A 22,708-nucleotide genomic window follows, 5' to 3' on the forward strand; every position below is an offset into this window, starting at 1 on the left:
TCACTTCCCATGCCAGGGCTTCATTCATACTTCTCTCTCCAGGTGTGCAAAGGGTGTCCAAATCTCATCCAAGTCAAGCTCAAGTGGGTAAAAGTACAAGTGGGTAGGCCGTTGGGAGGACCTGGACAAGCAGAGCTGGTTTGTAGTCCTGCAATCATGGGGAGAGGTGTGACAGGGGGCGGAGACTCAGCAGTGACTGGGGAAGAAAATCCTAAGGAAACGAATCTTCCTGGGCACCTGAGCAATCAGGCCTGAGCAGCTGAACAGCACTTGTCTGCATCCACTGGGATCCTGGGCATAATGTTCTTGCCTACCAAGAAAGACTTGAAGGCCGCCATGGAGGTCTTCGCTATTTTCCAATGGGCTCTCAGTGCCTTCATGATAGGTGAGTCTTTAGGCAATCCTGGGGTGACGAGTCGTTTTGGCTGTTACCGGGGATTGAAGCATTTTAGGTGGGTAGGATTGTCTCTCTCCAATGGGAATTGTCTCAAGCAAAGCAGGTCAATTGGTCACCTTGGCCCATGGCTTCACCTACCTGAGCAGGAATTTGTGGGCATGTGTATATATGACTATTGCATGTGGAGGAGTGTGAGCAGGTGTGTACGTACAGGTGTTTTGCTTCAGGTGTGGATGTTTAGCTCTCCTGGGTGTATGCTGGGGCAGGAAGGACATGTTAGATGGTGATAGGGAGTAGCTCTTCAGAGGCCACCCAAGGAGAAGGGACTGGCAAACCACAAACCATGAACTAATTGTGTGTGTGTGTGTGTGTGTGTGTGTGTGTGTGTGTGTGTGTGTGTGTGTGTGTGTGAGAGAGAGAGAGAGAGAGAGGGGGGGGCAGACAGGCAGACAGACAGGCAGACAGAGACAGAGACAGACAGAGACAGAATTGACCTGATATCAGAGGAGGGATCTAAAAAAAATTGTCATCCAGATGACAATGATTTACCTATTTCTTTCCTAATGGTTGTACTATAAACATTGTAGTCACTGTGTTCTAGATGCTAAAACAAAGCCATCCCTGTGGGAGGGAGTCCTACAAAAAAATTCTTCCCTGTGTAGAGGTTCTTGTGAGTACTTGCAGGACTAAAGATGTGAATTAAATAAACTTGTAAGTGATGGAATAAGCTCTAGGAAGTTGGAGGTGGCCTACAGGCATGGCAATAATGCAGAAGGGTGGACATTACTTGCCTCTACTCACCACCAGCCTAGAGACCCGAGAACAGAGGCTTACAAGGCCTGAGTGTGTACCAAGACTCCCAATACTTAGATGAGCAGTGTTAAGGAACATAGAAATGATGGTGACCAGAGGTGGAAGAAGACAGAGAAGGGAACTGAGGTACTTTCATTGTGAGTCTTGAGGCTTGAACTCAGGGCCTGGGCACTGTGCTTGAGCTTTCTCAAGGCTAGCTCTCTACCACTTGAGCCACAGTACCATGTCCAGCTTTTTCCGTGTATGTGGTACAAGGAATTGAATCCAAGGCTTCATGCACGCTAGGCAAGCACTCTACCACTAGGCCAAACTCCCAGCCCCCCTATGTACATTTATTTGCATTTTCATGTCTTCCTTATTTTGCAAAACTGGCTCAGATTTTGACATCTGTTATTTTATACTGGTCTATACCAACCTGACAAGGTAAAGCTGTTATTATACACAATAATTATTCAAAGAGAGACATACATATTGGTAATACTCACCTAATTAACTAGCCAACCTTTATTGCCCAACCCCTCCCCTTTTCAGGCCAGATTTAAGTCTTAGCACCATAGTTGGCTAATCATCTCCATTGAGTAGATAAGGAAGCAGAAGTCTATGCAGTACATGCAATCTGTCCATTCAGTCCAGACGGTATGATCGACATCGCCTGACTAGGAGTTGGTAGAGCTAGACTGCGTCTCAATCCTGTCTGTGACTTCCTTTCTTTGTTTACTCCTCTGTAGAGCTTGGCAGTGTATACTAGGATAGAGAGGAAGGAAGAAACTTGGTTTCTGCATATGTGAAGTTCCTTACTGAACAAAATGAAAAGTTGAGAATAGCCTTCTCCTGAAGAAAAGCTCTGTTCCCCCCTACTGAGCCTCCCCCCCACCAAGTGGTTCAAGCCAGTATGTTCTCAGAAAGGACTGATACTCCACTTGGCTCAGGGCAGTTCTTCATTGTCATATCTCAGAGGAGAAGGCTGCAGTGAAGGCACCAGGAGAAGGGATGGAGAAAGCAGGATCCTATCAGGGCTGGGCTTCTTCCACTTGGGCAGCGGGGTACTTTTGCCTTGTTCAGAGTTCTTGGTACCCTAAGTTTTAACAATCTTGTGGCTCCTTCCATCAGTTCTTGCTGGAGATGCAACCTGACTCAGAGGCTTCAGGATATGTATGTCTGTCCCACATATCATGTGTTGCAAATCTGAAGTTCCTGGGACCAGAAATATTTCCAATTTTATCCTTCCCTTCCCTTCCCTTCCCTTCCCTTCCCTTCCCTTCCTTTCCCTTCCCTTCCCTTCCCTTTCCTTCCTTCCTTCCTTCCTTCCTTCCTTCCTTCCTTCCTTCCTTCCTTCCTTCCTTCCTTCTTTCCTTTGGGTGTCAGTCCTGGGGCTTGAACTCAGGGTTTGGACACTGTCTCTGAACTTCTTTTGCTCAAGGCTAGAACTCTACCACTGGAACCATAGTGCCACTTCCAGCTTTTTCTAGTATTGAGGAATCAAACCTAGGACTTCATGTATGCCAAGCAAGCGCTCTACCACTAAGTCACATTCATAGTTTAGACTTCTTTTGTTTTCACTTTGCTTCTTTTTGGGGGGTGGGGATTAGAGTATTTGCATACACATAATGAACTAGTCTAAACATGAAAGTTATTTCTGTACCATCTACACTTTAGATACCCAGAGATAATTTTGTACACCATTTTCAGGGTAATGTGATTGTCACATGATGCCAGGTGAAGACTTTTCTGCTTGTGGTATTATACCAGCATTCAACATGTTTAGGAGCTGGGTACAGTGACTCATGCCTGTAATCCTAGCTACTCAGGAGGCTGAGAACTGAGGATCTTGCTTCAAAGTCTGTGAGACTCTTATCTCCAATTAACCATCAGGAAACCAGAAGTGGCACTGTGACTCAAAGCAGAAGAGTGCTATCCTTGAGTTTAAAAGCTCTGGAACAGTGCCCAGACCCACAGTTCAAGTCCTATGAGTGACATAATAATAATAATAATAATAATAATAATAATAATAATAATAATAATAATAATAATAAAGATTAGGATTTTCAGACAATTAGGAGTAGGGATTATGGATTTTTGGGGGGGATTACGCATGGTCAACCTATATTTTCTCTCCCAAGTTGTCATCCTGTTCCCAGATGTGGTTTATTCCTGTCCTTTCTCTTGCCCATCATTACAATTGTGTTCTCCTGCACAGCACAGTTCCCAAAGCCTACCACTTAATACCACACTGGGAAAGAAGAATGATTATTTGTTGAAGGCTCTCTGATACCAAGCCTCTTGAAAGGGGCTGGAGCCTTTAGATGGTGTCCTTTCTTCCTCAGTCCAATCCTCTGTCTTATGCCTCAAGAAGTAACCACTGTTAACAGGAAATTTTTGATGTGTCAGAAATGATGGCGCTTATATCTGCAAAGAGCACACACATATGCACACGTGGCATGCATATGCATACATATATGCATATGTATGTATACATGTATACACACATGGATGTGCATATATATGTATGTATTCACATAATATAGGTATCCATATAATATGGATGTTGAAAATACAATCTCTGGAGCCAGACTTCCTGTGCCCAAACTCCAGCTCTACATGTTATTTATCCTGAATTTTATTTTCTTCATCTGTAAAGTGGGGTATATACCGGGGGCAGCAAACAAGCCTCCAAATCTCAGGGACTTGTCAGCAAATATTTCTTTTTTCATGTTTAATCTGAACAGGTTAGCGGGCATCTGCTTGCTGTGGACATTAGTGTTCATTCAGGATAAAGGAGGTGCCACCATGCTGTGCTACTGAACACTGTGGCTTCAGGGGTTTCCACACCATGGGAAGAAAGTACATGGAGAACTCACATGTGGACCTTATTACATCCAACTGGAAGGGATGGATAGACAAAATGAGTCATAGTCCTACTTTCCTCTCCCTTGATTATGAATGAGGTTGAGTATACCTACAGATATAGATATCAATACTGTGTTAACAAGTCACTCATTCAGAAGTTGTTGGCTAGCAGAGATGTTTTAGCTATCACAAATTCATCACTATAATTGCCACAGATACGTTCATCTGTCAATATGCGTGACTATATCAGGGATCTATAAAGCTTCCTTACTCTCCAGTTCCCTGAGGGCAGGATGCTGGGAGCCCAGTGTCTTCCTGCCGCAATCTACCCTTTTACACAGCTATCACTTCCAGTGCCCTTGGAGGCAACTTGGATGAAGTATTTGAGAAGATCCTCCCTCTTGGGGATATGCACATTCCCCAAGAATATCTCCATACATTTGTACCCTAGGGCCCTGTCAATGTCTTCCTAGTCTGCCCCCTCTCACTTTTCTTCTTTATTGAATCCCCTTTTCCCCCTGGATTCGGGATTTTGTGCCTTCCTTCCTTTCATTCTCTCTTTTGCTATACTTATGTTTTATTATTTATTTACATTTTCATTTTTTTTTGTGGTCATGGGGATTGAACTTTGCCTGGGCACTGTCTCTGAGCTCTTCAGCTAAAGCTACCGACCTAACCTGGAGTCGAGTCCCACTTCCCATTTTCTAGAGGTTAATTGGAGATAAGAGTCACAGATCCTTTTGTGCCCTGGCTGGCTTTGAACCTTCATTCTCAGAACTCAGCTTCCTGAGTGCATGAGCCATTGCACCGGCCATTTTTATTATCTTTAAATAGTTCTTCAAAGGGATTTCAATTCAACATGTCAATTTTTATTACAATGCATCTTAATTAATATCTGTTCTTTTTTTCCCTTTTATTTGCCAGTCTTGGGGCTTGAACACAGGTCCTGGGCACTGTCCTTGGACACTTTTTGCATAAGGCTAGCACTTTGCCACTTGAGCTACTTCCTCGCTTCTGTCTTTTTCTATCTATGTGGTTCCAGGGAATCAAACCCAGGGCTTTGTGCATGCTAGGCAAGCACTCTGCCACTATGCCACACTCCCTGCCAAATATCTTTTCTTTCTTTTTTCTTTCTCTCTCCATTCTTCCCTTCTTTTCTTTTTGTAGTAGTCCTAGGGTTTGAACTCAACTCAGGATCTCATGGTTACTTATCAGGGATTTTACCACTGGAACTATAAACCTATTTGCTTTCAGTCATTTTTCAGGTAGAATCTTATATTTTTGTCTAGGGCCAGCCTCAGACTGGTATCCTTCCTAGTCTCACAAGTAGTTAGTATCACAGGTTTATACCACCACATCCAGCTTACTACTTGAGATGATTCTCACTAACTTTTGCTCCGGTTGGCTTTGAACTAAAACCCTCCTTATTTATGCCCTTTCAGTAGTTGACATTATAAGATAAGCCACATTCTTATACCTACCTCCCTCTTTCTTTTACACCTCATTTTGGTGAAACACATTTTCTCAGTTTCATGAAAAGAGACATGGGAGGCGAAGTACCTGAGACTGTATGTGTGAAGTGGTCTGTGCTTTATTTTCATCCTTGATTAATTACTTTGCTACATATAGAATATCTTAGCCATGCCTCATGTAAGCACATATGTTCTGTGAATTATGGTAGGGTTGTATGTGGATAAACTTGAAAATGTTTGAATGAAAAAAAGTGCAGTTACAAAGACAGGATAGTTCAATTTTGCTACTTGGGAGGGGGACATCAAAGGATTTCAGTTCAAGGCTATTTCAAGCATGAACAAAGTTTGGGGATTCCATCTCAACTAATGATTGGGTACAGGGGCACAGCAACACACACACAAAAAAAACCAATAGGAGAATCAGAGCCCAGGTTGGCCCAGACATAAAGAAAGACCCTTCCTGGAAAATAACCACTGAAAAAGAGACTGGAGGCACAGTTCAAGTGATAGAGCATTTATGTAGCAAGTGTGACACTCTAAGTTCAGTCAGCAGAAAGATAGAAACATTTTTTGAACATCAGAGCTTAGCAACACAGTACACTGTAGAATATTGGTTACTGGGAGTGTGGCTTCATGCTGCTGTTCTGCATAATAAAGGATTGTGCCAGCCTTAATTTTGATCTTGTGTGTCACTCCTGCATTTTCTGACACCTGATCCTTCCAAATTCCAAATCTTTCCTAGATTCTCTAGTGAAGCAGGCTGGCTTCTTGGCTTCACCTTTGCAGGCAACTACATTTCAGCTTTTTGTTTGTTCTAAGTCATTTTCCTCCTCCATCTGCCTTATAATATTTTGCTGACACCCCTCACCTACTGTAGGCACTTAATTCTCCTTCTTTATGTAAATCTGTATTTTAAAGATCATTTAAATATTTTTGTGGGATTCCAGCAAGAAGTCAAGACAAAAACATAGCATTCTGATATGCTCAATTCAGAGGATTTTTTTGGTCTTTCCTCACCTTTATTTTGACTCAATTTCCCACATCATCTTACAGAGTCTAGTAATAATTAATTCCAAGTGAGCATAACCGCCCGTGACTCGTCTCTAGAAACTCTTTCCTATTTCTCTAATCCACATTTGTATATTATTGGAGTTGAACACAACCCAATGCCTTCTACAAGTCCATTTGCATTTTCCTCTCTCTTTTTTTGCCATCTTGTGTGTTCCCACCCTGGCTGAAGGTGACTCTTCGCTTCCCCTGGCATTCCCTCCACTAATGTAACGGGTGGGGGGGTGGCCACAAACTTTTCAATGCCTTCTAATTCTCATGCCCAGCAGTGGCTCTCTGTCATTATCCACACTGTAGACAAAACTCAGCCCAGTGCTGGTGCAGGTCCTGGTGAGGAGAGAGCCTGCTGTGTGATGCATAGCCATCTAGATCTGAATCAGGTTCCCAAGGCTGGAGAGGAGGGGAATGCAGAGAAGTTGGGCATGCAGGGCCAGGGGCTCAGCTCAGAAGTGAGAGTGTTGAGTGCACCTGAATGCCATGTGTGTGATGTTGGGATTGGCAGAATTGGGGAGGGAGGGTGTGAGGGACTGTTCACATTTCATTAACTCCAGGCTGGGTTTCCTCCAGCGGTTACTGTGATCTTCCTCAACTTATACCTGGTGGTATTCACATCCTACTGGCCTGTCACTGTGCTCATTCTCACTTGGCTTGCTTTTGATTGGAAGACCCCTGAGAGAGGTAAGAGTCCTGCTGAGCTGTGTTACCACATGCCACCTGTTCTTGCCTTTTCTCTCTTAATCCTGACAGGCCCTAGCCAATTCCCAAGCAACTCTCCAGCCTGTCTCTCCCCGGGGCACAGAAACATAGAAAAAGGATTCATTTGACCAAAAGTCCCCAATTAGGAACTGGAGGGACAGCTAATGAAGCAGAGGAAAAAGGGCCCTGAACGTCCAAAAAGGCCCAGAAAGGAAAGAGTTTGGCTCCATTTTCTCTGCTTTCAGGGGGCCGCCGGTCCAAGTGGGTGAGGAGTTGGTGGCTGTGGAAAAATTACTGTGATTACTTCCCGATCAAGGTAAGTGCCCGAGTTCCAGGCACACCTGGGCCAGCCCCATTTCTGGTGATGACAGTTGGTTGGGCCAGGGGATGGACGGCACACCACAGGAAGGTCTGTGTGAGTGACGTCCCATGGAGTTGCGCATTCCTAGTCCAATGTGCATGTCCAGACCCCACAAGTCTCTCCCTTCCAGGTCTCTGGCTAAGAGTCCACCTCCTCGGTAACAACCCTCCTGGTTGCTTTCCTCCACAGATCTTGAAGACTCATGATCTTTCCCCCAACAATAACTACATCCTTGCCTGCCACCCTCATGGGCTCATGTCCCATGCATGCTTTGGTCACTTTGCCACGGACTCCTCAGGCTTCTCCAAGGTCTTTCCTGGCATCACCCCTTATGTTCTCACTTTAGGAGCCTTTTTCTGGATACCTTTCCTCAGAGATTATATAATGTCTATAGGTGAGTTGGATCCTAGGGTTTAAAGTTGGTGGGAGGAGGAATGGGTGAGAGTAAGACCCATCCCATGATCTTTCTGGTTCTAAACAGCTAGACTGAATGGGAAGTGTCTTGCTCTCCCTGCTCCTCTGAAGAAGGAGGGTGGCTGGAAAGTTTCCAATGACCTCTTGGCTTTTTCTGCCCCACCCCCAGGGGTCTGCTCTGTGAGCAAATCCTCCATGGACTTTCTGCTTACCCATAAGGGCACAGGCAACATGCTTATTGTGGTAGTTGGTGGCCTGGCTGAGTGCAAATACAGTTTTCCAGGCTGTTTTACTCTGGTGTTGAAGAACCGGTGTGGCTTTGTGCGCATGGCCCTTCGACATGGGTAAGGTCAGCTGTGGTCCAGAGGCAAAAATTATGTGGGGGGGGGGAAGGGGAGGGGGGTTGAGATCAAGCCCAGTAAAGTAGAAGGAAGGGATTTTGAGGAAGTGGTAGATAAAGAGGGATCAAGAAATATGTACCTCATTGTCATTAAGTGGAGCCATCATACACATATACACATTTTGTCAAGGAAACATAAAGAAAAGGAAAGAGGGGTACGTAGCATGGGGGCCACGTACTACAGGTATCTCTCTATGAAGTAAGGGTAGAGGGTCAGCTCTCAGCCTGTTCTCCTTCACACTAGCTTGTCAACAATGCTAGTCCTTCTATAAAAGGATACTGGCTGCACTCCAACTCAGAGAGCCAAGCTTAGCATGTGGGGTAAAGGGAAGGAAGCCAAATGAAGTAGCCCTTGGGCCTTAACTTACAATGATTCAATCCTAGGTGTTCTGGGGAGTGGCTGAGCTGCCTTTACAAGCAGACTTGGCCTAGATCATGAGGTTCCTATACTGTCTGGACCTCAACATAGCTGGACTGGGGGAGGGGTGGACTGGAGAGCCTGTGCGTGGACCCAGTGAACACTGGGTGGTCAGCATGGATGCTTTTGTCAGGGTTACCATCTTTCTGGGTATCAAGGGAACATGCTTTTCCTCTGCAGGGTGGCTCTAATCCCCGCCTATTCCTTTGGAGAGGCAGACCTCTACAAGCAGCATCTTTTCACTCCTGGAAGCTGGATTCATCGCTTCCAGGAGTGGTTCCGGAGCATAGTGCATGTCTACCCTTGTGCTTTCTATGGGCGTGGCTTCACCCAAAACTCCTGGGGCTTACTGCCCTATAATTTGCCAGTAACCACTGTTGGTGAGTTGCCCTTCTGGAAACCTCAGGCTAGGATCTAGGATTCAGTTCTGATGCCAGACCTCAGCTTTAGTTATTTCTCAGAGGCAGAGAGGAGGCTGGGTAGGATAAGGGGCTGGCGGGTGGGGAGAATGAGGGTTGGGGGAAGCTGGGCTAAAAAACAAGCTCTTCTGATTCTTTGCCATTAACCTTTTTTCTCCCCTGACAGTTGGGAAGCCTCTACCAATGCCGAAGATTGAGGACCCGAGCCAAGAGATAGTGCATAAATACCACCAGCTTTATATAGAGGCCCTACGCAAACTGTTTGATGAGCATAAGACCAAGTATGGCATCGCAGAGACTCAGGAGCTTGAGTTGGTTTGACAGACATCCCCAGCAGCCTCATAGTCTGAGAAAGTGTGAAGTCAGTAAAAAGAGGAGAATAAGTCATTTCTGGGACTCCTTCTTGTGTTTTGACCATTCCTCATAGGGGACAGAGTGCTCCATTTTGTTTTCTGTACCCAGCTTTCCACTTCTTTTGCTTTCTTCTTCTAGCTCTTTTCCTTTTCCTTGTGATAAGGCAGGGAAGGGCCTTACAGCAGAAATGTTCTGGGCACTCCTTCACGAAGGTTTCAGTGCCGAGGAAAAAATAGAACAGAATCCATCTTCTGAAAGTGTGTGTGTGTGTGTGTGTGTGTGTGTGTGTGTGTGTGTGTGCCTTAGTCTGTTTGGAGGGTTTGGGATCCCTATGCATGTCTGTCATTTTCTAGCCCTTTCCTAGCGTTAAAACTTGGGAGGATTGGGTGTCTTGAGAACCAGTGAGTTTTGAGTTCAGGCTCTGCCACTCTAAGTCATGTGACTTTAGGGGCAATTGGTCATTTCTAAGCTTGTTTCCTGACCTGCAACATGGGACTAACAATTCCTTGATCACTTATGCTTACCTCCAAGGCTATTGGGAAGATCAAATGCTATTGCATGTGGCCAAAGTTTTAGCTGAAGAACTACACTAAATTATTCTCCTCCAACTACTGAACACATTTCCTGGTCTTGAGAAAACAATGCCCTGGAGTTTATGGTCACTCAGTTTTGTTGTCCTGATTCTGGGGCTTGAACTTAGGGACTGAGCACTGTCCCTAATCAAATAAACTCAAAGCAGTCTACCACAGCTCCACTTCCAGCTTTTTTGAGTAGTTTGTTGGAGTTAAGAGACTCATGGATTTTCTTGTCAGGGCTGGCTTTGAAGTGTGATCCTCAGATTTCAGCCTCCTGAGTAACTAGGATCATAAGCATGAACCACTAGCGTCCAGCCTGGCATCTCATTTGTTTTTTTTAAAGAGGTGTAGGATCTTGGGTTGGAAGTTTAAGTCATTATTACCCATCTTCCTGGTGCCCCTTAATCTGTGCTTACTTTCCACCTTATAGACCTTAATAAAATGGGTCAAGGGGTCAAGCTCAGGCCTTGTCTTACCCCAGTACTTGCCTGGCTCTATAATCGTTCCCTTTGAGACTCATGTGAGGTGCTTGCCTTCTACTAGCCACAAAAATTTGTGAGTGGCAAGTTTCTCAGAGTCTTGGCCCATTGCTTGCTGCAATGAGTGATTACCCAATTTTGCCTTTAGGCCCCTGGTTCTCTCTCCCTCTTAGGTGAATGTCATTTGGACCAATCATTTACTGTACTGAATTTGTCAATTTCATCTAGAACATCTGATGTACTGACTATACGGAATGATAAGTCACCTTTGCCCTGGGGATGATTTGTACACAGCATGGCAAAGACAGGCTTTTCCTTTGCTGTTGTCTCTATGGTTTCTTATGGCAAAAATTACATTTGTCTTTGATTCCAATAAGGTGGGTAATTGAAAGAGGGATGCTGGCGAATAAGCCTAGAACTCTTTGTATGCCACGGAGGTATATAACAAGGGGTTTCCTGCAATTCATATCATTGAACAAACAAATGAACAAAAACAACTTTCTCAGGCAGCCAGAACAGCCTGGGTTCCAATCTCCAGTCCAGGTGTACCATTGTCTAGGGCTACTCTGCACACATTCTCATTCTCCCTTTATACAATGGTGGTTGTAGGGCCTGTGCTAAGTGCTTAGAACTCTTTTGAGCTACATTCTCCTGAGCTATTATCTGTTCTTCCTATGGTCATCTTCTTCAACACTGCCTCCACAGGACATATCGGTAAAAAAAAGCATGGGGTTCCATGGAGAAGGCAAAATGGCAGAATGGAAAGTTGGCATGGGGGAAGCAGTCAAGGATGGTGTATTTATTGTTTAGGTGGCCTTGGTAAGCTGCTTAGTATCTTTTAGTATTGGTTTCCTCATCGGCAAAAATGAACTGATCTTAAAGAGTTGCTGAACGTTGGATCTTCCCCCACCCTAAACTGTTGTAAGCCTTGACTGAAGTAGCTGATGTAGATGCCAGTGTCAAGCTGAGGAGGACCCCAGGCTTTGTGTCCTTGACCTAGGACAACATACTCTTGGTGGGACACCTAACTTCCTAGATGTATGCTCCCAGAACATCTAAGGCCATGTGAATGGAGGCATGTGGTCTGAGTTGGAGACCATGTGGGATGTCCTGAAAGGAAGTTCAGACCATCTTCCATTACTCTCACTAAAAAGGGACCTTGGTCCTTTGCCTAGCCTATGTGTGATATCATCTGCAAAGAAGTATCTAGCATGTAGCAAGTGCTGAAGCCTATTTCAAGAACAGGGGAGGGACGGGGGAAGCGCTTTATTTGCAAAGAATAAACCATTAATTTACACAAACTTACATCCCAGTTTATATACATTATATATAGTTTATATACACAGTATCTCACACTGGATGCTGACCCCCAAAAGCAGCAATGGGCCTGCTCCAGGCCATTTTCCCAACAAAGCCCTTCCCTGATCCAGCTTGAAACTATTGGAATAAGGAAATGATATACTCTATCCCCTCCTGGAGAGCCCTGACATGGATCATAAGAACAAAACCAGGTTCCTTCTTGGTGTTAGAAGAATATGCTGGTAAAGATGGGTTCTGCAGCCACCACAGTGGCCTAAAGAGTCTAAGAACTGCCTGGGTCTGGGACAGTCTAGACTCTTCCAGTCAGTCCAGGGATAGGAGGAACTGGGCAAATGCCTGGCGGGAAGCAGAGCTCTGATGAAGGCTGCAGCTACTATCCCTGCCTGGCCAGGCTCCTGAAGGGGGAAGAGCACTTCCAGCCTTGAGTCTGTGGGTGGACGGATGAATGGGGGGGTGGGCTCCGTGGCACAGGGACTGTTCTACCTTTTCCCTTTGCAGAGTCTAGAGGGGGGAGCTTGCTTACTTGAGTAGGCCACCTTTCCTCTTTGGGTGTTACATGAGTTAACGCAGGGTGGAATGTAGGTTGGGCTATATTCTCTCTAAGGAGGTTTTGAGCTTGAAATTTTTCTGAATCACTTTGAATTCTCTAGACCTAACATAAAACAGGTTTTGAGCTTGAAATTTCTCTGGATCACTTTGAATTCACTAGACCTAACATAAAACACAAGCACTCACACATGGATCGAAGGCTTCATTTACCTCCAGGTTTTCCTATCTCTTTCCTGTTAAACAAGAGAGATTTGGCTCAGGATGGATGAAGGAAGAAAAAGGCAAATACAGTACTATATTTTTCAAGGAACCAGGAGCAGAGCAGTTTCTAACATTTGCCTTTTGTGCCAGCTTGACTGTCGAATCCCCAAGCAGCTGACAGAGGCCCTTGCCATCCAATTCTCCTTCAAACCTTTGTCATCTGTACAAATTCACTTGCCCCAATCTCCATGCTAGCTATGGCCTCCTGGTAAAATTCACAGCCACATACTTTCAAATGAATTCTCTGTCTACATTCTCCTGTCCACTGTTAAAACTCCCTTACCACTTCTCTAATGACTATATCGCAACACGTTCCACACTGCCTATCACTTCCTTTTCATCCCTCTGCCTTCAGGACAATTTGTGAGGATTCTGAATAAATGTGGGGTCCAGTGCACCATCTACTTCCTCCCCAAGCCCCTAAAGGATGTCTGCAGGATGGTGTGAGATACAAACAAGACTTTCAAAGCTTTTCCTCCTCTCTCTTCAACACCCTCCTAGCTTTAGAACTGGTTTTCTCTGGCCTTGCCACTATCCCCAAGAGACCTTGGCAATTATCAGTGTCTCAGTGGGGAGATAAGGAGTTACAGTTTTTAGCTGCAGGAAGTGGGCCAGCTCCTGGGAATTGTGTCTAGGATAATGAAAGAAAGACCTTATCCATACCTGGTGGCTGCTTGTTTCATCCAATGATTGAAAGAACAAAAAGATGACCAATTCTGTGGGTCCCACAGGCTTACTGCTTGGACAGAATGCCAAGATGTTTCCTGTGAACACAAGAGCTCTAGGGTTGATGGCTGTTACCCAAGGAAATAGCTGATTCTTTTGCCATAGAACTCCTGGCAGCCAAGAGAAAAGGCATTGCCATCAATAGATAAAAATAATAGGCATTGCTGTTTTCCCCTTGGACACTTAAGGATGTCAGTTTCATATGATCACTTTCATTCATTCACTCTAGATCCTAAATTGTCTATAGTGCTATTGGTCTAAGAGAATAGATTGGGACTCTCATCTGGCTAAAGCCCCAGATGTATGATTAAGTCAAAGAGCCTCAACCCGGAGCCTCATCTAAACAGAGGCATTTGAAATATTCTCTGTCCTGCTCTCTTCAAAGGAAATAATATAAGAGGAAATAACCTTCCAAACATGGAGAGGTTCAGCCTGTTCCAGCTACAATTGTAGTCTATTGAAAACCATTTCTAAGAGTTGTGGCCAGACTCTTGCCTAACGCTTGCCTTACTTTGAGTTGCAAGGCTGTCATTAGTATCAGACCATGGAGGCCTAGTTCACTACCCCTTGATATAACCCTTGAAGGTCCCAGCAATATAGCTGCTCAATTAAGAGAAGGCAGAGCTGAGAAATAGGTACCTGTTCTTGATGGATTTCAGCTACCTGTGTCTAGTGCCCATCTCCTCAAAAAGAAACACATGTCAGGAGCAGCAGGCATAGATGGTATAAGGCTGATCTTTGTAGCAATGAGCCACATCTACTATCACCCTGAAGCTCAGGCTGGGCCTACGTAATTAGCAACAGGACCATTGAATACTTCTAGTATATGATCTGTTGGAACCTTTGTGTTGGAGGGAAGTGCCTTTGGACCTGTACTAGGGGATAGATCTCTGCCCAATATCTAGATGCTACCCTTTTCCAAGTTTGGCTTTAGGGGAATAGTGTGGGCCTCTGGGCTGACTAGTGACTATACTCCGCGTAGCTTTCTGAAATCTCACTGGCTCATCAGGGCACCAGTAGTTGTCCTTTTAGCTCGAGCCTAGCCTAAGAATGACTTGGATTGTAGTAAACTCATATCAAACCCACTGCTTTCTCCACCTCTTGCTTTTTCTAGGCCAGGCAGAAAAATCGCTGTTTTGCTGATGCCGCAAGCAGTCCACAATTTGGGAATTTAGAAGGCTCTTGTGGAAGCTGTCTGTTGAGAGTCACAAATATGACAATGTGAAGGGACTGTGTGTGCTGGGGGGAGGGGCATCCAGTTCAACCCCTTGCTCCCAGGTATAATTCAATTAGAATTAGATGAATAATACTTGTATTGCTTAATAATAAATGGAGATTTCCTCTTAGTGCCCAGGTAAGCTAAAGAATATCCCAGACTCACATGAGCACAGGTCCCAAGTCAGGCACCTGTCTCAGACAGAGGTAGGCTCTGTGGAAAAAGAAGACAGGAGCTCTAGTCTGGCTGGGGTGGGTGATCATTGGGTAGGGACTCCAGGAAGGGGTTTTTTTTTTTGGGTTTTTTTTTTTTTTTAGCATGGAGCACAGCTGTAAACAAAGTAAGAGACACGTGGCCCCAGTATGGATTCAGGTTCTTCCCTAGCCAGGGTTATTGTAAAGCAGAGTAAAGCTCCTGTCTCTGGAGCCCTGCATACTGATAACGACCATGTGGCACTCAGCCTGGGAAGAGCTCTTTGCATCTCCTGGAAGTCACCGTGCAGAACAGCAAGATTGCTTCCACTGCCAAAGGCGAGTGCTTTGGCAAGGTTCTTGCCCCAATCTTGGCTATAAGCATCTACCTTGGTCCTTGCTGGCCCTCTCTTTAGGCTGTAATCTAATGTTATTCTCTTCCCCCAGCCAAGAGAGGAGCAGCAGCCTCCTTGGGATCAGGTGGTCATTCCCAGCATCTGGAGTGCACCTTTGCTTTCTCTAGCCTGCTGCCTTAGGTCCTTATTTTAGTGCAACAATCGGTAAGTGTCACAAGAGGGACATTGGGGTTGAAGAATCATGCCATAAGCCAGTCAATGTGGAGCCTAAGAAGATTTTGCTTCTTGGAAATCCTGGGGCTCCATCAACTGTCCTGTTAACTCAGGGACATTCTGGAAAGTCAAGCAGGCCTTGTCATTCTGGAGTCACCGCGGGAATAAATAGCACTGGGGTGGGGGTGAGGGGTAGGCATTTCCTCTCTATGGCTGCACTGCCAATATATCTCAATCCATAGCAGCACTTAGAGGTTCTGGGTTTCCAGGCTCCCAAACATGGGGCAGGGGCAATATGGGTAGGGACAAGATGGGGAAAAAAAATCTAGGATGCAGGGGCTTCGCCCAGCCTGATGGCTCCAAAGAAAGTGGTGTGCTTGCTCATATTGATAGAGATGTCAGCGTGCACCATTTTCACGGCGATCTTCTGGCGTGCCTTGAGGAGGCAGACACCTGCTGTATAGCAAGTATTGTAGTTGGTCTTGCCTGTCTCGATGCTGCGTGTACACTGGAGAAAGGGCTTCTCATCCACCACCACCTCATAGCTGGCAAAGTCAGTGAAGTTGATGTAGTATACCTGGGTGAGAGGCAACGAGAAGGGATTGGGGAAGAGAGGAAAGAGAGGGTGGGGCCCTCCCCTGGTGAGCAGACAGAACCTTCTCAAATGAACTGCCAGTGTACCTTATGCAAGGGGCAGGTGACAGGTTTATGCCCTGCACTATGGGTCTCACATGGCTGAGTGGTCCACCTGTGTCACAATTGTATACCGGTCACAAGTTCTGAGGGTGAAATCTGTTTCCTATTTGTCAACTCACCCAGGCCCTCATCCCTACATGGCATGAAGCACAATGTTGCGCACAGCTTAGGTGCTCAATTAATTCTCCAGATCAGATGTAAACGAACTTTCCAATTCTAGCCGGAATGATTATTTGTGACTAAATTTAGAAGTCACTGATATCCTAGGAAGGGCACAATAACAACTTTTCATCTCTGCAGCATGTTAACAAAAGCCCCTAAGCTTATAGCTCATCCTCAGTTTGGCCAAACTCTTTGCCCTGAGTCCTACTGCTTTTGGCCCTCACATTATGCTGAGGAACCAGATCCAGACATGGAGAGCTATCCATCACAAAGAGACAATGGAGTTGAAAGTATGAAGCCCAGGCCCTTACCTTTCTCTCTCTTTTTTTGTGGGACATGGGGCTTGAACTCTGGGCCTGGGCACTATCCTTGACCTCTTCAGCTTAAGGTTACCACCCTACCCTTTGAGCCACAGCCTCACTTCCCATTTTCTAGTGATTAACTGGAGATAGGAATCTCACATTCTTTCGTGCCTGGGCTGGCTTTGAACTCCGATCCTCAGATCTCAGCCTTCTGAGTAGCTAGGGTTATAGGCATAAGCACCCAGCTGTCTCTGCCTTTCATCTCTGGCTAGAAGGAAGCATGGACCTCTAGTAAGTACCCTAATGTAATAAAGATTTTCCTAGCATGCATGGGTTACTCCCATTTTCCCCCTAGGTCCAGTAGATAAGTTTTCCATCTTTCATTTTCTACTTGGCTATCACACCCTACCCCACACTTTGATTTTCCATAACCACCAAATGATGTTTAGTTAATAGGGCATTGGGATTAAACTGACATGCCTTATAAAGGTTGAAACCTTCATGTGACACATTAAGTGACTTTATAAAGACTACCTCCACAGGCTAATTTGTGTGTGTGTGTGTGTGTGTGTGTGTGTGTGTGTGTGTGTGTGTGTGTGTGTGTGTGTACTGGAGCTTGAACATTGGGGCTGGGAGCTGTTTGTGAGCTTTTCTGCTCAAAGTTAATGCTCTACTACTTTGAACCATAGCATATAAGCTGCCAGCACCCAGCTATACATGCTCTTTTGATGGAAGCTGTGCATTCAGGTGCTATCTAATCTTTAGGGTCAGGAGAAAGGTACATTAAGATATTTGGTGTACCTAACAAATGTTTGTTAACCTACTTTCTCTGGCCACTTTCCTGTGAGACCCATCTGTTGGCTCCATAGTCCTTCTGTCCATCAGCCTGGTTGCTGCTCCCACCCCTAAAGCCTCAATGTTAAGGCTCATCTATTGCTAGCTCTAGGGAGACACCCCTCTTCCACAGTAGAGGAAAACAACTGGAGGGTGTAAATAGATGGTTACTGGCAGACCTGGGGGAAGTGGGCCCAGGGCAGGATAAGGACAAAAAGCACAGGGACAAAGGACTGGGAGAATGACAGCAGGAAGGAGACAAGAAAAACAGAAACAGAGAGACAAATGGGAGAAAGAGGAAGGAAAGACAGTCAGAAATCTTTTTGAGGTAGAGAGAAAGTCTGTAGGAGCACTATTCATTATAATGCCCAAGCTAGCAGTGCTTTGGGGAAGGGTTCTCAGCATGGGAACTGACATTGAAAAACTTTTGCTGAAACTGAGTTCAAGTTTGGCTGTAGAGCCAAACCATTTAGAGGGAAAACATGGCCTGAGGCCCTGCAGAAGGGAATCAAGACAGCAGAGAGTGGGAAAGGGCCTCTTTTCCATTTTTTTCAGTATTTGCTAAGGGAGGGGGGGACCACCAAGCAACTGGCCCCATCTCTGGACATTTCAAGTCCCTCCCATTGCTGTCCCTTACCCACCACCCCATTCCCCACCTCCACTCTCCCACCCCCAGGGCCAAAGCAGGAAGTTAGATCTTGGCTGGCTTCAGAGTGCCCCTACATGGCCTGTGCTGGATCTGCATTGTGGATATAAGAAGAGTTAGGCCTAAGACCGTACTCACTTCTACCTGACTATAGATGAAGTAGGTGCCGTCCACCAGTACCTCCAGCTCCCCGCTGCGGGGATGTAGCTTAAACACCTTGGGGTTCATAGTGATGCGAGACCAGTCATTGAGCACTCCACCTGAAAGATCTCAGTATGAGAGAAGGGTAGTCACTCAGTACATGTCAGAAGAATCTGGGCAAAAGCAATAAGAAATACCAAGCATTTGACAACCCCAACCGCCATCCCAGAGGCCAAGCTTTAAGAAGACAATTTGAAAGCAGCGAAGCTGTGCTCTTTGTAAGGCAGGACTCAGGTCTGCCACGGGGGCCCCAGCACTCTGAATATTTATCTTCATCCTTCCTTTCCATACTTGTTCATCTGCAAGGGGTCTTTGACCAATATCTTTTAATTTGAATTGGGAGGTGCCAGTAAGAGGAGAGTGGGCACACGCACACAGCTTCATTTTCTTTGTTGTTATAAGGCTGCACAGGCAAAATTCAGACACTGAGTGGCAGGCTAGGTCTATTATTATGCACTTTCACTTTCCCAGGCATAGTTTCTGAATTTCTGTGTTGTTTCACAGGGTTTTCTCCTCTGGAAAGGATTCTTTTTTTTCTGGGTCCTCCATATCTTTCCAGAAAAGCCCCAAGCAACCACTTCATCCAATGAATTGTCTATCTGGGAACCTTTAAGGATCAAGGGTGATCACTCCGATTCCATGGCACCTGACACTAGGGATTACTATTCACCAGGTCCTGTAAGTAAGAAGAAGCTTTAAGCTTTAAGTTAGGGACAGACTACCAGGCTTAAGTGGATAAGCTAGGAGTATAGATGGTGGAGGGTGCCTAATAGTTGTAGGACCCTTGGAATAGCATTCATCTCTTACTCTACTCCAATCAGGAGGAACTAGAGTATAAGTGGTGTGTGTGTGTGTGTGTGTGTGTGTGTGTGTGTGTGTGTGTGTGAACTTCCCTTTTCATTCTGTGGAAAAGAGATGTCTATTCCTTCATACTACAGGAGGGAAGTGAAGCCCATGGGAGTTACTTCCTCCTCTCAGCATCCATCTTTTAGCTAAGAAATTATAGTGTATATGCGTGCATGGGAGTGTAAATTCTCAGGCTTTGAGCTTTTTTGCTCATGGCTGGCATTCTACCACTTGAGCCACAGCTCCTCCTCTATTTTTTTGGTGCTTAATTGGAGATAAAAATCTCATGGACTTTTATGCCTGGGCTGGCTTTGAATCACAATTCAGCCTCCTGAGTAGCTAAGATTATAAGCATGAGCCACCAGCACCTGGCAGGTATTTTAACTTTTCTTTATTCATTGCTTCTACTCAAATCCCTCCCCTTTCCACTCCATGTTTGGTAAGCATCTGGCATGTTGGCTAGCTTGCTGCTTCCCAAGGCTCCTGGAGGGTTCATGCATTTTAGGCTTTGGCACCCTGAGGATCAGACATTATTTCAAAGCGCTGTTCTTTAATGAACGTTCATGTCTCTTTGGGGAAGAAAATGAACCTAAGCATTCACTGGAGTGTACATACACACCACTGAAGTTCCACAGAGCACAGTAAAAAGAGTTATACAGACATAGCTTTGCATCTCAGCAACTAAACTGAAATCTTGGGCCAGTTAATTAACCTATCTGAGTTCCAGTTTCTGTCTCTGCAAAAAGAACTTGATTCCTACCTGACTAGGTAGTTGTAAGGGCCAAATGAAATAAAAGACAAAAATAAGCTGGAAACTCTAAAGTACCATGCAAACATAAGACAATATGATTTATTATGGTACTGTCCAATCTCTTGGGGACTCGTAAATACAGGAATTACATGAAAACCGTTTTTCTCAACCACTTGGATCACAATCTCACTTCAAGATAGTAGCCTCTCACATTCCCTGGAAATTATATCATGCCCTTCCTTCCCTGAGAGAAATACCCTCTTCCATCCATTTTCTGTGCATACAAACCAGACAAGAAACTTGATGGCATTTTACTGTCTGTAGTTTGTATTGTGAAAATGCTTACCAAACTACACATACCTTCCTGGTGGACTTTCATATAGCCTCCCTTCCTCCCCAAGAATTCCTAGGTACATAATGTCACAAGTCTCCTTCAGCTCCCTCGTCAGTAGATTGTGAATATAATTTGGGGGTAGCAATAGCTCTTGATGCAAGCAGTTACTTGGAAAAGCCAGTAGAGGGCATGATGGAGCAGTGAATAGCTTCCTATGCCAAGGGTGTGAGGAACTAGGCTTAGTGATTATTTGGAGGCTGGGAAACAAGGAGGGGAGAAGCTCCTTTTGGGGAATGAGCCTACACAGATTCTTACCATTCTTGACTTGAATTGCTGACCCTTGGCCCTGTAGGTGCACCACAGCTGGCTGGGAGGATGAGAAGGAAAGAGTCACTGTAATTGCTGCTTGTTCAGCCACACGGTCTCTTGCCATATTTTCTAGTTTCCATTTGTATCCCAATCGTGGGATACTTCTACTTGAGTATTATGTCATTTTGTGCTTCTACCACTTCCTCATTGTATGACTTCAGCTAAATGTAATGCTTCCTGAGCCTCATTTCCCTAACTGTAGAATGGGGATTATGAGAATTTCTGTCTGGCTTTTTCACAACACAGGGGCGTTTGAAGAGCAAATGAGGTGATGGATGTAAAATTGTCCTGCAAGGCTAGCAAGCATTGTGCTGCTGTGTAGATTTATCACTGTGGCCAAACAGCTGTAGTAAGGACGGCTTCATGGAGACAAGGGCTAGGCCAGGCAGCAGAGCCTGCCAGTAGAGACAGATTAGCAAGCTCAAAGACAAGGGAGGAGCCATCAGGCCATTAAGGCAGAAGCCCAGGCTGGCCTTGGCCTGGAGCTATTTGGCTGTCTTTCAAGGACAAACTCAAACTTCTCATCTCCAGATCCCAGGCACTCTGAGTGCTAGCCAGGTGTCTGGTATGTTTGGGGAGTTGGAGGCCCAGGTGAACAGGGCCTACTGGCAGTTCATTTCTGCTGAGTCTTGATCCTGTGGAGTGAGAACAAAGGGCTATGGCAAGATAGGGTTCCCTTAGTTTAAGTCAGACTCCAGGGCAAGACTTCTCTATTCATAGATTGGGAAAGGTTTGAGCCTGGGGGGTGGGAGGGTGGGAGGGGAGAAACACCTCAGAACCAAGTGGGTGTCCTTATAAAATAAAGCCTCAAGACACTTTATGGGGGGTTGATTTCAAGGTCGTTATCAACTTGTGGCCTTCCCTTCTCCCGGGAAAGAGAGCATTTCCCAGCCAACCTGGTTCTCTCTTGTTCCAGCTTTATCCGCAGCACCTGCAAAGTAGGACAGAACAATGAAAAGGCATGGTCCTTCTGCTTTCTTCTATCCTCACTTCACCAGCAGTGGCACTGAGCCTTGCTCTTTATTATCTGGGGCCAGCCCTGAGAGTTTTCTTCTCCAAGGCTTGCTGGAGGTTGTGTATATGTGTGCGGGTGGGGGGTGAGGATCAGAATGTGACAAGAGAGGCCCTAGGATGGGAGGTGATATTTCTTCCTTTGCCTTCATCTTTAGTGGAATGAGTATCTAGAGGAAATCTGGCTTTTTTCCCAGATTGGACCAAGGCAAACACCACTATGTACCCATGGGGAGTAATGACAGGGCATTCCTATCACTGTGTACTTCGAAGATGATGCCACTTGCTGTTCTAGTCTTTTGCTCCTTTTCTATCAATCGTCTTCAAAGAACCCATTGCCATTTGTAAAGATCTTGTTTCTTTAATTGTCTCTCTGCCTCTAGGACATAAACTCTATGAGAGCAGGGACCACTTAGCAATATATTTTCTTGTCCACAGAAATTGCTCAATTAATATTTGTGAAAGGATTGGATTAAAAAAAAACTCTGTCTCTTGTGGCCATGGTAACACTGCTGAGCCCTGTTTGAATTATAAGTTGAGGAATCTGAGTTCTGTTGCTAAATTCTTGGTCCCAGAGAAATAAACTGTAAAGCCTATTGCTTGAAAGCATCAAGATACAGGAGGGAAACAGAAGAAAGAACTAACAACTGACATTAACCTAGGAAGTCTGACTTCTATCAATTCCATTTATGCCGGATTAGATCTACAATCGTACCTTTTGGATGCTCTCTGGGACCCAGGAGAAAGATGTAAATGGATGAAATGGTATTTTGTGTGCGTGGTGTGTATGAGTGTTGGTACTAGGGCTTGTCCCTTGACATTTTCTTCAATGCTGGAACTCTTACCACTTGAGCTATACCTCTACTCTGGCTTCTTGGTGGTCAACAGGAGATAAAAGTCTTATTGACTTTTTATGTCTGGGGTGGCTACACATTGCAATTCTCAGACGTCAGCCTCCTGAGTAGCTCTGATTATGTGTGTAAGACACTGGTATTCAGCTGAAATGGTATT

General features: G+C 45.2%; 2 protein-coding genes across 3 annotated transcripts in view; one reads left to right on the forward strand and one right to left on the reverse strand.

Moving 5' to 3' along the window:
• The first annotated feature begins 300 nt into the window (after positions 1-300).
• Positions 301-9,658, forward strand: Awat2 (acyl-CoA wax alcohol acyltransferase 2). The gene is made up of 7 exons (XM_090326284.1): positions 301-385; positions 7,165-7,275; positions 7,539-7,609; positions 7,844-8,048; positions 8,238-8,412; positions 9,067-9,266; positions 9,472-9,658. Exons 1-7 carry the CDS (start codon positions 301-303, stop codon positions 9,624-9,626), a joined length of 1,002 nt encoding a protein of 333 aa, XP_090182410.1. The 3' UTR covers positions 9,627-9,658.
• Positions 9,659-12,016: 2,358 nt separating this feature from the next.
• The window catches only part of Eda (ectodysplasin A), a 404,995-nt gene continuing 394,303 nt past the window's right edge, over positions 12,017-22,708 (reverse strand). Inside the window, exons 5-8 of one of the 2 annotated variants that reach the window (XM_090325824.1) lie at positions 21,583-21,617; positions 20,633-20,684; positions 18,330-18,454; positions 12,017-16,122 (exon numbers count right to left, since the gene is read on the reverse strand). In XM_090325824.1, coding sequence (XP_090181950.1) covers positions 15,871-16,122; positions 18,330-18,454; positions 20,633-20,684; positions 21,583-21,617 — 464 coding nt within the window. In that variant the 3' untranslated portion in view covers positions 12,017-15,870. Of the gene's footprint in view, positions 16,123-18,323; positions 18,455-20,632; positions 20,685-21,582; positions 21,618-22,708 lie in introns of both variants that reach the window. The other variant, XM_090325823.1, reaches the window with a different exon arrangement.

Source organism: Megascapheus bottae, chromosome X (assembly GCF_031878675.1).
Source record: "Megascapheus bottae isolate mThoBot1 chromosome X, mThoBot2.hap1, whole genome shotgun sequence".
NCBI classification, from domain to species: Eukaryota; Metazoa; Chordata; class Mammalia; order Rodentia; family Geomyidae; genus Megascapheus; species Megascapheus bottae.